The sequence below is a fragment of the Alosa sapidissima genome, chromosome 6 (assembly GCF_018492685.1).
Source record: "Alosa sapidissima isolate fAloSap1 chromosome 6, fAloSap1.pri, whole genome shotgun sequence".
NCBI classification, from domain to species: domain Eukaryota; kingdom Metazoa; phylum Chordata; class Actinopteri; order Clupeiformes; family Clupeidae; genus Alosa; species Alosa sapidissima.
In genome coordinates this window covers 6,146,971-6,163,803 of record NC_055962.1, presented here as the reverse complement: position 1 = coordinate 6,163,803, position 16,833 = coordinate 6,146,971, and the positions used below count along the sequence as shown (strand labels likewise).

Below are 16,833 nucleotides of genomic sequence, written 5' to 3'. Positions count from 1 at the left end.
ATCATTCAGAATTTATCCATATCTTTTTTATCCATGATGTGATATTACAGTATGTTTTATTTTATACACTCATGTTTTAATAACTGTCTTACCTTCTGATCTCCTCCGTGCATCTTGAGAGCACGGACAGTAGCCACCATCACCGTCACATCTGGCTGCAGGCCTGAATATCGGCACTTAATGTTGAAGAACTTCTCCAGACCAATTTCTGCACCGCAGCCGGCTTCAGTCACTGCAAGAAATTGAGGGGGAGTTGGTCATTCAAGTCTTAGATACTGTATCATTACATTGGCAAAACTGTACACTAGGCTGACCTGACAGCAATCCAGTTCAGTGGATTCTTTCACTGAACCCATCAGGTTAAAAGTACATTGAACAGTAGCTATCCAATCAGACACAGGGGAGCCAGCAATGTGCTGTGTATTTCTACTGTGTCAATTCTGCTGTTCAAATGCTGTAGTTATGTTATAAATGTAATGTACTCAACAATGCTTTAGTTACTTGGTATGTTCAGTCTTCATTTATGTGTGCAAGACAAAAGATGAAAGATATCTCTTTATGATGCTCCTGCATTATTAACCCACAGAATTATGCTTCTCATTTTGGACTAAAATGTCACTCTGAAATGATCAACTCGAGCTGTCCTTCTGCAACCTTGCTCAATACTAATGCAGTGAATGGAAACGATCCCTCTCAATCAAACCAATGAATGACAAGGGAGCAGGCAGCGGACAAAATCAACCAGAGGCCAACATCGCACCCATGAGAAAGACATATTAAACTGAAGATGACTCACCCACAAAACCTGCAGGCCCCACCAGTTTCAAGGCCATTTTGTCGGCCAGGATGGACGAGTTGCCATGAGCAATGTCAGAAGATGGGCTTGTGTGAATAAACACTGGACTCCCCTGGGGTTGGGAGAAATAGACCAGACAGAGAGCAACAGAAACCAAATACATGAAGAGTTATGACATCAATATGTGTCTGATATAATACAGGTAGTGTGGCGGATACAGGCTGAACAGGGCTGATCTGATTCCCATCTGATATGGAGCATCCACTCCAAAATCAGGTGCTATTTGGGTAGCTCTGGAAGGTCATGAGTTGAATTACCACGATGAAACAAAGCCGAACTCTACCATGACCATATTATTGTGCTAACAGCACTTAGCCTGGCCCCTCCCACCTAGATATTCTTTCAGAGAGATAACCGTTTCCCTCAGACAAGAAAAATGTCAGGCCAATCAGCGACGAGAGGGGAAGTCGAAACCGAAACTTATTGTGATAAACAGAAGCAGCAACTCCTGCAAACATCACAAAATGCAGTTGGAAAAATGTAGCAATTTATTTACAGCAAAGGTAGACTCACATACATTGTTTCCTGACTGTTGATGCTGTTTATTGTCAGTTTAAAAAGTTTAGTCAAAGTAGGAAGCAATGTTAGGAATCTCTGATCAATGTGATTGGTAAGACTGGACCAATGATTTTAAAGTTAGTGCCCGTCGCGATTGAAGTGTTGCAAACATTTCCCAATCAAGAGTAACCAGACTAGTTTGGATTTTTACAGGCTAAACAGCACTTAGCAAAAGGGAAAATAGAATATAGAACAGAAATAGAAAATGTTTCTGTGCCTATTTCCAGGGGAAGATGTCATCCTCACTATGTTTATTTTCTTTAAAGAGCGCAACAAGATTTGCATAATTCAACATCTGTTCAGTTGGGCCGCCCCAAGCTCTAAGCCTGCAGGGGAGGAAGCAGAAAGCAGGGGAAAGGTTCAAATAAGGACTCTCACCTCCACTGTTTGCATCAAGCAGGGTTTCAATGCATCTCTGAGAAGGACGGTCAACACACCTGTGACACCCTGCAGGACACGGTAAAAGTTATTGTCAGTACACATAAACCATTCAATGGTTGGCCGTACAAAAAAACCCTTTGGTATGGTATTGGTATTTTGTTTCATTTTTAACTTTATGTCAATGAGTCACTACAATACATTATACTGTATCACTGCACCTCACCTTGCCAAATGTAAGTAGCCTGTGTGGAATTGGCTTTTGCAGAGATCCAAGATAACTGGTAATCTAGATGGCTTTCCAAATACTAATTTGTAGGCTAAGTGATGACAGAAAGCAGCAGATTTGCTTCTCCTGATTTTTGTTTACAATCTTCCAAAGGACCTGTGACCCTGATCCAGTGGGACCAGCACAGCAGGCTATTTCTGTTGCTACTGTATATGCTTGTTGCCATACCAGAAAGCTCATCTGTAGGCATCCACTGGGTATGTACACACACACCGCAGCAAGTTTAAAATGCCCTACATACACACACACACACACACGGAGAGGCTTTCTCCAGACACTAACCAGGTCTTCCGTGGTGACAGGTTCTCCAAAGCAGTCGCTGGTTACCACCATTTTAGCCAGGCGCTCCTGCAAGTCCTGAATGCTTGTGCTTAAAGCCAAGATGGCCATGATTTCATTCCCTATGTTGTGGCTGAGCTTGTCCTGTTGATAAGAGACCCAAACACATACAGATTGATTTAAGGCTGGTTTGTATGGCACCCACATATACTCTCATCAAAAAACAGATACTTATACATGCAAGCAGAATATCTGCAAACCACACGCACACACACACACACACACACACACACACACACACACACACACACACACACACGCACACACGCACACACACACACACACACACACACACACACACACACACAGAAATAACCCATATAGCCAAAGGTCAGAAAAAGTCAGAGAGTTCTAAATCTAGCTCTTGTTGGCGACATACCACAGACACTTTGAGAGGATCAATGTCCAGTTTCACAAATTGTCTTATCTCCTTGTCAGTTAGTGTCAGAGGGTCCATTTTGTCAATTCCAAGTTTCTGAAGGTCAACGAGTAAACAGAGAGTTTTAGGTCAATGCAGAGGCTGATAATGTTGAGCAGGCTTTGAACATGAGTTAACTTGCCTCCATCCTCTTCAGCTGAGGTGTAGAAAATTCTCTCTGACCGTCACGAAGAGGGACCAGGAGATCAAACAGAGTCTGTGTAAATGGAGAGAGGAAATTCAGGCCACTACAACACAAGCCAGAAAAACAGCACATGAGAAAAATCTCATTAGATGGACACGTGTAACCAGACATCAAAGAGAACATATGCATTCTCAAAAACAGTCAGCACTCTGCATATACATGCAAATGCATTATGCATTAACATTGCAGACACATATACATGCATACATGATCAAACATGCAAACCTTTACATATGAGGACACATATGGCTAAACATTAACATGATAACCCAGGGGGACCAAGAGGGGAGTCACCTGGTGGTTTTGCTGAGATTCACAATGCATCCGAGAGGTGATGGAGTCCATCACCAGACTTGTGGCTGTGGAGACTGCTTGAGTGTCGCTGGTTAGGTGCAGACTGGCCTTTTGAAATAAACAACAAATAATAAACAAACAATAAAAAGAAACAAATCAACTATGCCTACTTGAACAAATACCCTTGTGACACTGTTTTTTCCTATTCTGTAATGATTTAACATTATTTTGAGGAAAGTGTCCATACCTCCTCTATTGGAAGAATTTGGGCATATCCCCCTCCAACCGCACCCCCTATTAAGAAGGAGGGAGAAATCTTAGTAAGACAAACCATTTTATAGTGGTAGCTTAGAACATCTGGAAAAAGGAATAGGATATCTCATCACCTACATAATTTTACTAATCAAATCAGGCTAGCATACAGCATTATCCATGTATCTATATTATTTGCTAAAGCTAACTGTTTACCTTTGACGCTAAATGTAGCCCCTGCAGTAGGTTGCCGTATACAAGCAATGCTGTTTACATTAAGGTGTGCCCCAAGTGCTTGAGCTAGTCCAAGGGTGGTTGTGGTCTTGCCTTCTCCCAGTGGAGTAGGTGTGATTCTACACAGGAGATCCATCATCAAAGTAAACACAAGAAAATTAATAGCCTCAGGTAATGTGTGTCCATCAATTTCCCTTACTGCTGAGTGCACATTTGTCAATATGGTTGTCTCACAAAGTAGGCTAATGTTATGTGTAGCTCACGGCTCAATAGACAAAGTGCTAATAACATTAATAACTGGGATGGAATGGGATGATTGGAACAGTGTGTACATAACAATGCTTATAAAGTGAATCTAACCCTATATTAACACTGCAGCAACAGCAACATCAGGTAAACATTGCGTTCACCTAGTCATAGCTATTTTCCTTCACTACAGTGGGCAGGTTTAGCATTAATGTACACTCACTATACTGTAGCTTTATAGAACTTTTAATTTTTAATGTGTATCCTACACACAATGCTCTCAGAATCAAACCCTACCTTATTATAAATAGGTTTATTCTATAAATATTGGTTGACATTTTGACCAAATATGCTCAGCATGGGAGCAATTGTTAGTGAAGGGTTTATTTATTGTTGTCGGTCAGTTTAACTGGAATGCAGTTTGAACATTCCAATTTGATTCCCATTTCCATTATGATCTCACCCTGTGACCACCACATATTTCCCATCAGGCTGTGCTCTCATGCGCGTCAGGACGTCCAGCTGGACCTTGGCCCTGTGGCGTCCGTGCGGCTCCACTTCCTCCGAGAACAGGCCCACCTCCCTGGCAAGCTTCATGACAGGCTTGGTAGCACACGCCCGGGAAATTGCAGCATCACTGCAGGAGGTAAGCAAAGTGGCGTTACATAAAACAAACAGGGACCACAGAGAGGGATGGAGATGGAGAGACGTCAGCAACGTTAGATTTCGCTAACAAAGAGGATAAGAGCAATACAATGTTATGTCATATTTCCTAGAACACACTAATGCATTTAGACTCTTAATTTAGCCCGAGAAGCTGCAATCAAATGCAGAAAAAAACTACTGCATGGTCGTGAGCGGAACATTGCGCCGTGAGATATACTGTTAAAGTGCTCTCGTGATTAACATCTCCAGGGGGTCTGCCTGTGGCGTCTACTCTTAAGCGGATCAACAGTGCTGAAACACCCACATGCACAGTATAGTCCGGTGGACAGCCCATAGAGCCCATTGTGGACCCGGAAATGTTGAGTACACCAAAGTTTTATGATGGAAATATATAGTATGGGTTCCCAGCATGCAGAAACTGCCGGATGCTAATTTGCATATGTTGGACAATTTGTGTAATTGAGCGAATTAGCATAAATTAGCATAATAGCCTATATTGATCATATTATAAGAGCTGCTTGGCCAAAATGGACAATGTTAGTATGTTTTTAGGGGTTACTGGAGATGCTGAGTCCATATCCGACATTTTCAAGATTCAAAATCACTATTTAAACTTGGTTTGGTCACATTTTACTCTCATTAAGCTGATTTTGCTGAGTTTTTTGGTACAATTTAGACAGATTTTTGGAGGATAGGACTGTAGCGATATACAGTAGGGCTGTAACGATACACCAACCTAACAATTGGATTCATATATCGATTTTTGACCCACGGTTTGATGCAAACCTCGATTTTTCTTTTTTTGGAGGGGGGGCTAGACATTTCAATAGCCTACCTTAGAATACCAGAGGATTACAATGTAATATATCTGTATTATTTTATATCCTGATATAAAAAGAGAGAATACTGAATGTCTGATATTTATGACAGCACACTTTATGCAGATTAGCCTATAGCTTAGGCCTACTATTTCTATTACAACTCTACCACATTCAGCTGTCTGGTTGAAGCCTGGAAATATTGTAAACAAAGTAGCATAGTTGGCTAGCTTATCCTAGTCTACTGATTGGACTATTCAGTTTTCTCATGTGTGTTTAAGGTAATACTGTTCTCCTTGGGACAAGCCTTTTTGGAAACATTGGTATTGAGATGATCATTCAGTTCTCCCAGAATCCCCAGCGCAAAACATTGTGGAAATCTCAAGCACAGTCCAGCACGCTGGCGTTTCACAGCTCCCCCAGCAAGCCATTGCCATCCTCGGCGTGGGCGTTCCCACATTCAGTCCAGCAATTAGTCTCTGGCACTGCCACACAGCAGGTGGGGTGCACACACCGCAAGAGCCCTACTCACCCTGGGGAACCACAACCACCAGTGGCCCAATGCGGGGCGTGCTAGCAGTCACCTGGTCTGTCGCCTCTCGTCCCCAGCTCCCTTCAGAGAACACCCTCAGGTCGCACTTCTGCAGTGTGCACCACCGCAACGTTCCTCCAACACCTGGTGGGGCCTAGCCTCCACTGCCACAGACTCCCCGGCGCTGAGCACCGTAACTGGCACTGCACCTCCGATGCTCCACTCCGTCGTCTCGCCAGTCGGGGCAGCAGACTCCAGTTCCATCGCAGCCGGACCACGCTGCGCAATCAGGCTACAGCTACCGACGTTGGCGTCCCTCCTCTGCTGCCTTGTCGCAGAGCTGTCCTCCGCTGTTCCGGCCGCTCCACACCGCCACAATCGCGCCAAGGCCTAGACCTTCTCTCTGGCTCGTGCCATCGGATTTCACACAACAAACCTTTTTTTCCCCCTTATTTTTCTAAAGAGCACCGGCGAACAGGCCGACTTAAACAGGCTCCGCCAACCGTCCGTCCTCAAGGCACCACCTCCTTGCCGCTCCACCTCTGCTCTGCTCCGCAGCCAGGGCCACCGCCAACTCCAGCCTAAAGCTGTCCGGCGGGGGCAGGGGCTCAAGGTCTGAAGGCCTCTGTAAGCTTTTCAGTACCCCTTACAAGATCCTTTTGCTTACCTAGCGGTGAGCATGGACAGATTATGAACTTTCGGGACCCTGGGCCCAGGGCCCCCCATTAATTGTCGCATATGTGGAAGGGGGGTTTGGGGGTCCTTCCTCATAAATGTTTTAATTTGTTTGATGTGATTTCCTGTATTCTGGTGCATTTTGGGGATGGCCAATACTAAATTCAATCAGATTCATAGCCTACATCCTGATGTGTTGATATTGAGGCAATGATTTCATGCAAAGGCTTGGGCTTCAGGGTCCCCTGACCCCTTGGGCCCCTGGGCCTGGCCCGGTAGGCCCGTGCAGTAATTCATCCCTGGCGGTGAGGTCTTGCTCCTCCATGGAAAACGTGCCCATCTACAGGTGCTGCTTTGGAAAGCAGCAGACCGTCCTGATCCACCGGCTGTGGATATAACCGCGTTTGGAGGGAGTTAGAAGACAGGTATGAAGAAAGGAGAGGAACTTGCCCACCCTTGATTCTGTCCTATCCTGTTGCTCCTCCTGATTTGTTAGATGTTATCAGCTGTAACTGCAAAGCTGGGTTAAAACTGTGTATACATGTATCTGGAAAGTGCAGCTGTGCAGCTGCAGGCCTGGCCTGTACTAATTATTGTTTCTGCAAAGGCAGTGATGTTACATGTGGCAATATATTTACACAGCAAAAACAGCAGAAGGACAGGGATGAAGAGTCTGGAGAATATGGCGACAGGACAACGGATGAGGACAGTGAGGAGTAGTAGAGGCTAGTTCTTCCCTTTGTTACTCAATTGTGAGTCACAGCAGAGGGCCAGTGAATAGCTATTTCCAAAATGATTGTGGAATTCAGAAATAACTTGAGAATCCAAATTATTCCTAAACACTGAACATTTTTATCCTCCAAAAATCCGTCTAAATCGCCCCCAAAAACTCAGCAAAATCAGCTTAATGAGAGTAAAAACGTGACCAAACGTTTAAATAGTGATTTTGAATCTTGAAAATGTCAGATATGGACTCAGCATCAGTAACCCCTAAAAACATACTAACATGGTCCATTTTGCCCAAGCAGCTCTTATAATATGGTCAATATATGTGATTATGCTAATTTATGCTAATTAGCTAAATTACACAAATTGCCCAACATATGCAAATTAGCATCCGGCAGTTTCTGCATGCTGGGAACCCATACTATATATTTCCATCATAAAACTTTGGTGTACTCAACATTTCCGGGTTCACCTTTCTGTCCACTGGACTAAGTATGTCCGTTAGAGTATGTACTTTAAAGTCAATGGACTTATTATTACCGTGAATTTTACTGAAGAAAGTCACAAAACAAACTCTTCCACTATATTAATATAAGGCAATACATGATCTACAAACACAGTAGCAGAAGATAGAAATGGTAAATGCTGCCCACTTCTTTTCATCATGTCTAGCCTTCTATAAAACAAAACTACTGATAGAGTATAGAGAGAATATACTGAATAGAGTGTTATGTAGGTGCTCTATTTAGTTCAAAGTCCTGACTGTCCAACAGATGAATGTCAGGGCATCAAATGGGAATACCTTGGCTTTGGACGCACCGGTTTCAGTTTGATGTATGTAATGTTCCACTTCCCTGGACGATATGAATTCAGAAACCGCTTGGCACTCTGAACTGTGTTCTGGTAAAACCAAACAAAAGGAAAAGTAATCAGGTGTGTATACTGTATATGTATACATTTCATGTCAAAGGTTAACAGAAATAATAAGCATTTGTATCAAAAGTCTCCAAGGCTTGTCATAATTAAAAGTATCCGATGATCATAAAAGAAATTAATTGAAGCCCTTGTGTAGAACTGTGGTGGACAGAGCATCGACTCTGCAGCTGTGGGGGATGCATTTTGTTCCTGGTGGACGCTGTGTTTTTTCAAGCATGCTACTAAATAAGATTCCCCTGGATTAGCAGCTCAGATGATTCATGCTAGCCGTAAAACCCTGTCAAGTTTAATTACAACAGCATCTGTCATCGCACAGGCAAAGAACCACTCCGGAATGAAAAGATCTACCTGTGAAAGACTAAATGTGCCCCACTGTCTCTTCACTTTATTCTCTCACTCTGTCTTGTGAATTTACTATGACATTCTCAGTGTTGTCATTTGATCTGTAGTTAGAGTTTAATCATTTTGTTTTACTGTAATATTCAATCGGGTTTTCCACAGTTTTACCTATTCTTCACTGATTAACTTTTCATCAGAGGTTTAGAAAAGCTGAAACCTGAACACAAGGCTATCCCTCTAGCCTGCCAAGTGAGCCAAGTGAGATGATTCACACGGCCTACATTAAGAGATAATTCATTTCCACATCAGGTGTTAGAGAGAGGCGTTGTGCATACCTCCATCAGCATGGCCACTGTCATTGGACCCACGCCTCCTGGCACTGGGGTGATGAACCCTGCCCGCTCCTTAGCGGAGGCGTAGTGGACGTCCCCGACCACACGTTTCCCGCTGGGCTTACTGCTGTCTGCAGGAGGAGGGGGGCGGGACAGGAACAGCATGGGGGAGAGGAGGAGAAAGTGCACCAGTTAGTCACACAGAGTTAAAAGCGTTTCCTCAGTTCAGAAAAGTGGAGAGAGATATCTCAACAGTGTCCAGTTTGTAGGCAGTGTATGTAATAATAAACGCACTGTATAGTAGGTATACAGTATATTTGTATATTGTTGTATGGTGTATTGTTTATAATAATGATCTTGTAAATGTACTTGTGAAGTGCAATTCATGATGAGCACTAAAGAGCATCAACAAGGGAAGATGGAATAGCAGGGGTAAAATCAAGGTCATTGGCACAGTTCCCACAAAGCAATGTTCATCAAATGTAGGCCTATTGGTTCAGTGAACTCCATGTGCGTTTCGATACAAGTCTCTCTCAGACATACATTAGCGTGTATTTAATAGCGTGTATTTAATAATTGCGCTTGTAAATACACAGAGACAAAGAGTGTGGAGACCTGGAATGTGATTGATCCCGCAATCGATGACCACGGCCCCCTCCTTCACCCAGTCCCCCTTCACCATCTCAGGCTTCCCGGCGCCCACCACCAGGATGTCCGCCCGGCCCACCTGTAGAGAGAGGCTAGTGCTGTTACTCGCCCACCTGTAGAGAGAGGCTAGTGCTGTTACTCGCCATTGCATCATCGTCGTCATGTTGTCGTCGTCGAGTCACATTGTTATGACTAACCCCCAAGCCATTCAATAAGCCATATGCAACTACAAACTGCACGTTTAGCACTGTGGGTGGTGGGTAGAGAAGAGGACTGCTCAAGTATGTGTCCTCTTCAGGCTGTGTGTGTGTGTGTGTGTGTGTGTGTGTGTGTGTGTGTGTGGCCTTTGTTTATGGCCGTGAACTTGTGAATGTAAAGGCATCCGCTGAATATTCTGAAGACACACTCTTATGTGTATGTAGTCCATTTTTTCCAAATCCTATTAGCTCTGTGTCCAAGTGTCTCTTCAGCTGACCTCTATTTTCATTCCACACCAGTCAAGCTCTTTGAAAAAAAAAACAGTAAGGCCTAGCATTCAATAGTGGAGCAAAGAAACAACATTGTGGCAAATTTAGTATGCTGAAAGTGCAACATTTTTCCATTGAGATTACAGCAGAACAAAGACATAGTCTTGACTTGAGCAGCCATGGCAATAATCGCCATGATTAACCTCTGTTCTCTTCTCATGTGATTAATGGTCAAGATGTCAAGCACTACTCCGAGCACACGCTAGAGGTGCTTATATGTTTTTCATTTCTGTATTCTGTATGGCACGTATACAAAAGGACTCAAAGAAAGGGTCATAAAATGAAAATGAGTTACAAAGAGTAACTCATGAGTAATTAAAAGATAAAAGAGAAAATCAGGGTGGATAATAATAATTGTAATAGATGGTGACAAGATAAAAGATGACAGTTTGTTATCACCTGTGCTGCCAGATCCCGGGTCTTTGAGTGACAGGTGGTGACTGTTGCGTGGCTCCACAGCAGGAGGTCGTGCATGGGGGCTCCCACGATCTTGCTCCGCCCGATCACCACCGCGTTCTTCCCAGCCACAGATACACCTGCATGCCATTACATAACAGACTGGTCACCGGTGTCGCCTCATTCCTCTCTTGATAGCAAAAAAACCCACTGACAATGTTTTGGCTATAGTGTAGGCTATGTAATAGAATAGAATAGAATAGAAACTTCAATTGCCATACAAAATGTTGGTGGTATTTTTTGTAGCTCAGTCCGGTGGGGGAGGGGATAAAATAAAATAAATAAATAAGTAGAGTTGCAAATCTTCAGGAGTTCAGGAGTCTACTGTAATTGCTGAAGGGTAGAAGCTGTTGTTGAAGCGCGTCGTTCCAGTCTTCAGAGATCTAATAAGTAATAAGCTGACGGCAAGTTTGAACACCAAGGCTTCCACCACCACATTCTTCCCACCTCAAACACAGCATGTATACAACACAGTGATGCCTCTTTCTTCTACCAACAGCACATTATCTACTATTTGTGCTTCTGGTTAGATGTAAAACTGTATTTTATTTTACTAGTCTATTTTACAATATCGTACATGTATTTGACAGTAAAGTTGAATCTGATAATCTAATCTAGTTAGCAATGATAATTATGCAATGATAATAAGCTGACAACAACACCAAAATCAAGGGTTCAGTTTTTAGGACGCATAATTTCAAGGCAGATGAAGCCTAGGCCTGTACTGCATTTTGAAGAAGCGCTTTTGGTCTAAAACTAGCAAGATAGGCCTACCTATGTGAAAAGCATGTAAAAAAACATGCAAAAATCACCAACAGCCAAGTTGACACTGATAAAAGCTTGATATCATGATAACTGGTGTCTTTTGATGATATTGTTGGTGATGAGATGACCTTTCTTACATTTTCACTGACTGTTATAACCTGAATCACAGAACCATAGTTCATGCAGCCTGAACAGCTAATGAGAAAAACTAGAAGTGTGTTTATCTGTTCTGCACATCATATTCATATTGATCATATTGCACCAAATTTTAATTTGAAGACGATAACAAAAGTTGACTCACAAACACATCCACCCCAAAATGAAATTGTTTCATAGTTTCATTTACAGTTCATGTTTCATTCACAGTTCTCAGTAAACATCTGTTAAGTGAATTACTGTAAATACATATGCAATCTATATGCAAATGAAGCAGATCTGCAATTTAGTTCACAGATTATGGACATCTCATAAACCCAGCATTATAAAGATGTAGCCAGATGCATGAAAGCTACTATGCTTTCATAGTGTAACTTCAGCTTTATTCAGATGCTCTTTATCCCTAGAGTGGGTGCTGTGTTGCTGTGCTTCATTTGCATAGCCATGAACTGAATTGATGATGAATTATGATCTGGGGTATTAAGAGTGACTGAAATGTTGAACATGCATGACGTCACACACCTGCCTGGGCAATGAGCTCCATGCAGCCGTTTGGTGTGCAGGGGATGAAACAGTCTCCCAGGTCCCCACGGGAAAGCTTCCCCGCATTGATGCTAGTGAGGCTGTGTGGAGAGGAATACAACAAACAGTTATACAAATAAGTTGCACAAATTGACAAACCAGTTTCGTTTTTGCTCACCTCACTGTCCAAACCGGAATGTCTGCTACTACATACATGTAACATTCAGAGAAAAGCCACCAGGGAGATGGTATCTTAAGTAGCTTGGATATTGTACAGTATGTATTATGCAAGAACTGCTGGGTAAATTGGCGGCTGGCCTATACCTCCCATATATCTTTGTTTATGGCCATAATAGGACCATTTTAAAAGTAGCTTTTCCTCGTGGTCACTTATTAGGTAATGTAATGTTTGTGCAAGAGTGATAACAAGTGTAGTGTATAATACAATGCCATGTTAGCACACCTTCACTAATTCCTCTTCCTAGTCACACATTCAGTTATTCACAGCTACTGTTCAGCAGAGGGCAACCTTCTGTCTGTTCTGAATCGTGATTGGGTGGGCCGTAATCTTGTCAGCATGATTTGTTCTCCTTTTTTTGCCACTGTAATATCTTGTACCAAACAGTGGATGAATCAGAAAGCTGTGGGCGTCTAATACCGAGCGTGTATTTTGGCCTTTGCTCGCGACCAGTGGCCATCTGGTCACACCAGAGCAGTCGATAAGGCAGACCGAGTGAAGTCGGCTTCAACTAGAAGAGACTGGGACCACAATCTGTACTCAGGGCCAATAGTATGGGAAATCACATGGGGCCAAGGCCAAGAAAAACACATAGAACTTATACACATGGAGTGTCTAAGCAAGACAAATATCCCTTTTTTGCTTTTTTTAAATTAGCTCTATGGCATGTTCATTTGTGATCATCCACAAATTGTTTATTTTGTAAAAAACGGAGGAATATGAAACATGGTCACTTTCACTTTCATAAAACAACCACTTTGCAGTCATGCAAAAAAACTCAGTGACAAGCCATGTTTTAGAATGGATAATTTCAAGGACTCACTCACCCATCAACATCCTTCTCTGGAGCCACTGCGTTGGTCACCTTCTCTGTGTCGATGGGGTTGACTGAATCCAGAGGTAACTGCACAATCAGGCCGTGCACTGCAGGGTTCTCGTTAACGGACACAATGCTTCGCAACACCTGCGAGACGCACAAGAGTAAGCATGTACCACTCTCCAAAAAGTAACTTTCTGTTCCTTCAGCAAAAACAAAAAGGTCCATAATTTCAATTCAGACCAAGAGACTGTTTAGCCTTGTTATTATCATTATTTTTATTATTAGCATCGTTACTATTAGCCTTAGTATTATGTTGCGTCTTGTCTGGGGAAAGCAGCTGGGGAATTTTTTTTTCTCATCCTGGCCCCCACATAACAAAACGTTTTGCGTGTGCAGTTTCTGGAAGGTCATTGTAGTGAAACAGAAACATTTCAGTTGAAAGGGACACATGTAAAGAGTGAGAATGAGACCCGGAGGTGTGTTTTTCCACTAAGCAATGATTGGCATGGATGACCTTGGCTGTTGCCACATTTAATCTATGTGACTAAATGGATGATATGCAATAAAGCGGCTTGACTGGCGGCTCCACGCCACGGCTCCTTACCTCCTCTTCTGTGGCAGTGCTTGGCAGCCGGATGTGGTTGGCACTGATTCCAATCTGGATGAAAGACAGAGAAGGAGCCAAGGGGAAAAAAATGGCAGTTACAGACTGGAAGGTACTGTATTTAGTAATGATACAAAGGAAACCAAGTACACAGAGCATGCTGTATGTTCTTACATTCAGTTTGAAGTGGTCCAGGACGTGCTGCATCCACATCCACTTTATTTTATCCACAATCCAAGGATTGTACATTTACTTGGGTAGATCATTACTTTTTTCACACTCAAAAAGGCAATACAACATTCCTTATTGTCTGTTGTACCAAAATCCAACAATGTTACAATAATCATGCAGTCAGCAGCAGACGACTCTAAACACTGGGTCTGACGTTACATGACACCAATACAAGATCAATGGGTCTGATTCGTCAAAATTCTGTGATACATTTTGTAACACAACTAGGACTATGGCTCTGATGTTGCCAACATTATTCAGTTTCTGGGAGTGTAGTTATTAGGCAATAATAAAATGTGTGCGTTCATTATTCATCACTTTCCACGGAAGCGTCTTCTAGAAAGGCAAAAAGCAAAATTGGCTCATAATTCTACTGACAAAATCCCCACTTTCCTGTAGAGTAACCAGCCTAATACCCTGATGTCAGAGATGAAACCTTTAGCTTTTGTGTCCCACTATGTGCTTTGAACAGCTGAGTCCCAGCAATAAGAGCTCTGTGGATGTCTTCCTCGACTCATACGGGTTATCGTAGGTCTTATCGTAGGTCTTCTCACCTCTGCCGCAGCCTTCAGCTTCATACTGATGTACAGATTGGAGTCGTCCCTGTCGCCCACCTACGACGTTGAACACATTTATGTGAGTAAGTAAATGAGGCAATTAGGTGATTAGGTAATTGACAGGCAAAAGAGGTACAATTAAATAAATAAATAAATGAATGAACCTATGATAACATCCATAATCTAACTTGTCCATCATCATTACTGCACACTTGGTACACTGAAGGAGATGTAATACTGAGCGCTGCACTCCCACTTCCTCTGGCCGCTCTCTCATTATGTTGATTATGTATTATGAAAACGTATTATTGTGTCAGATCTATTGTTCTGCAATGTTGTCTCATCTGCTCCTGACAGCCATGCACAATGATATTACAGACCGCTAACATTTGGGATGTTAGCCTTCTGGAGAGACTCATGGGTCATATAGTTAGGGCATTTGGCTCGCCCTGACTTACGCACGGATTGTTGCACAATGCATGTCAACAGAGTTAGCATAGCTTTTTTTTTCTTTCAGTCAGCACACAACGCACTCTGCAGACGTTTTTAGGTTTTTAGTTTTTAGGGGTCATGCCAGTTCACAAAATAGGAGCCATGCCAATTCACAAAACGGCAGTCTCTTTGATACAGAACACACAAAACCAGGAAAAAGATATCACATCACCGCGATCAGATAACCGTACAAAGAAATAGAGGGACAGTGTGAAAAAGAGCGGAGGACTGAGAGCTGTGAAAGTCATGAAGATGTTAAAGCTTCACCTGGAGCACAACCAAGCCTGGCCTGAAGCCTGGGAAATGGCTCCTCATCTCAGCCACGTCTGTTTTCAGCCTCTCCCTCACCAGCCTGGACAGAGGGAGAGAGAGAGAAAGAGAGAGAGACAGAGAGAGAGAGCAATCGGTCAGACATTAGGGCTCTGTATAAAAGGGCCTGTTATGGTTTGGCCAGAGGGGACCCAGGGGACCCTTTGCACTCCAACTCACTGTGACGTCTTGTTGCCGGAGATAACCGTTGCCATGGCACGCTGGCCACACCGGCATCTCACGGCCCCGTGGCGGAGAATGGTGGCAGCAACGGAGAGCATGTTGAGCTTCTGGAGAGAGACAGAGAGAGAGAGGTGTTTTTATATGTATGTTCATTTTCTACTATTCCTGTGAATGCTTTGGCAATGCAGCATATGATTTCTCGTGCCAATAAAGCATATTTGAAAGAGAGAGAGAGATGCAAAAAGAAATAGAAACAGAAAAAGATGAGGGGAAAGAGATAGAAATTGGGAGAGTGAGAGAAAGATGAAGATACGCAATGTCTGCGTCAGTGAGAAAGCAACAATAAGTTGGCCAGCAGTTCAGCAGACAGATGGACACATGGTTATGACTTAATCTGCTGAGATCAAGTGCAGATTGAGAAGTATGAGAAGCACCACAAGGCTCTATGTGCAAGATGTGCAAGCAAGACAGGGCCAACAGCAGAGGAGAGGAGAGGACAGGAGAGGAGTGGAGTCCAAACCTTTCTCTGGTCTCCTGCGGTCCCTCTGCGTCCCGATGTCCAGCTCCTCTCCCCTGCTCTGTCACTGGCTCTGCACACTGCTGGCCGTGCACAGCTGTACACTCCTGCACCCCTCGTCTGTGGGCGCCTCCTCCTTCTCCTCCTCCTCCTCCTCTTCCTCCAAAGTCGACTGCAAACTTTTCGGCACAGGCACAGCGATCCCAAGCTCTATCTTATCAGGCTGACAGTTTTTTTCCATAGCATTCCTGCCAGCTCCGGCCTGATTGTGAGCCAGGTAGATTTGGAATAGCACCTCGGAGCCAAGGCTGAATGCACGTTGTTTTGGCGCTCCCTATGGTGGGGGTGGGAAGCCTGTCGGGAGGGTGGCGGTCAGTGCAGAGAGGTTAAACAGCAAACCGCTGGACTTCACCAGGAAGTAGGCCGTCCTACTGCAAGGCTACCCGGCAGCCAATCACAGGGCCCTGCTAGAAGGGAGTGTAGAATTCTTGGAGCTGAAGACAAACATTTTTTCGGCCCTCTCTCTCTCTCCTGTGTCATTCCTCCCTCCTTCTTGAGTTTACTGCAAGACATAAGCAGCCTCTTCCAAAAAAGTGAAGAGACCGTTTCTGTTTGAGTTTGAGTGGAGAGGGAGGGGAGGAAGGAAGGAAGGGGGGAAAGGTGGGGGAAGAGAAAGAGAGACTGAAAGAAGCCGATTTTAGGACTGAGCAGAGCC

The 16,833-nt window shown here is 43.5% G+C and overlaps 2 protein-coding genes across 5 annotated transcripts in view; one reads left to right on the top strand and one right to left on the bottom strand.

The window, feature by feature from the left end:
* Window positions 1-172, top strand: part of zbtb25 (zinc finger and BTB domain containing 25) — a 26,618-nt gene extending 26,446 nt beyond the window's left edge. For both annotated transcript variants that reach the window (XR_006032263.1, XR_006032262.1), the window contains exon 5: window positions 162-172. The gene's annotated coding sequence lies outside the window, so the exon portion shown is untranslated. The remainder of the gene's footprint in view (window positions 1-161) is intronic.
* Window positions 1-16,833, bottom strand: part of mthfd1a (methylenetetrahydrofolate dehydrogenase (NADP+ dependent) 1a, methenyltetrahydrofolate cyclohydrolase, formyltetrahydrofolate synthetase) — a 23,844-nt gene extending 7,011 nt beyond the window's left edge. The window contains exons 1-21 of one of the 3 annotated variants that reach the window (XM_042094445.1): window positions 16,122-16,833; window positions 15,599-15,708; window positions 15,377-15,461; window positions 14,615-14,674; window positions 13,830-13,883; window positions 13,233-13,369; window positions 12,168-12,268; window positions 10,668-10,804; window positions 9,709-9,820; window positions 9,097-9,224; window positions 8,289-8,386; window positions 4,533-4,706; window positions 3,806-3,942; window positions 3,585-3,631; window positions 3,338-3,445; window positions 2,981-3,055; window positions 2,800-2,895; window positions 2,364-2,504; window positions 1,793-1,861; window positions 797-908; window positions 93-232 (exon numbers count right to left, since the gene is read on the bottom strand). In XM_042094445.1, coding sequence (XP_041950379.1) covers window positions 93-232; window positions 797-908; window positions 1,793-1,861; window positions 2,364-2,504; window positions 2,800-2,895; window positions 2,981-3,055; window positions 3,338-3,445; window positions 3,585-3,631; window positions 3,806-3,942; window positions 4,533-4,706; window positions 8,289-8,386; window positions 9,097-9,224; window positions 9,709-9,820; window positions 10,668-10,804; window positions 12,168-12,268; window positions 13,233-13,369; window positions 13,830-13,883; window positions 14,615-14,674; window positions 15,377-15,461; window positions 15,599-15,699 — 2,112 coding nt within the window. In that variant the 5' untranslated portion in view covers window positions 15,700-15,708; window positions 16,122-16,833. The remainder of the gene's footprint in view (window positions 1-92; window positions 233-796; window positions 909-1,792; window positions 1,862-2,363; window positions 2,505-2,799; window positions 2,896-2,980; window positions 3,056-3,337; window positions 3,446-3,584; window positions 3,632-3,805; window positions 3,943-4,532; window positions 4,707-8,288; window positions 8,387-9,096; window positions 9,225-9,708; window positions 9,821-10,667; window positions 10,805-12,167; window positions 12,269-13,232; window positions 13,370-13,829; window positions 13,884-14,614; window positions 14,675-15,376; window positions 15,462-15,598; window positions 15,709-16,121) is intronic. The other 2 variants (XM_042094443.1, XM_042094444.1) reach the window with 2 other exon arrangements.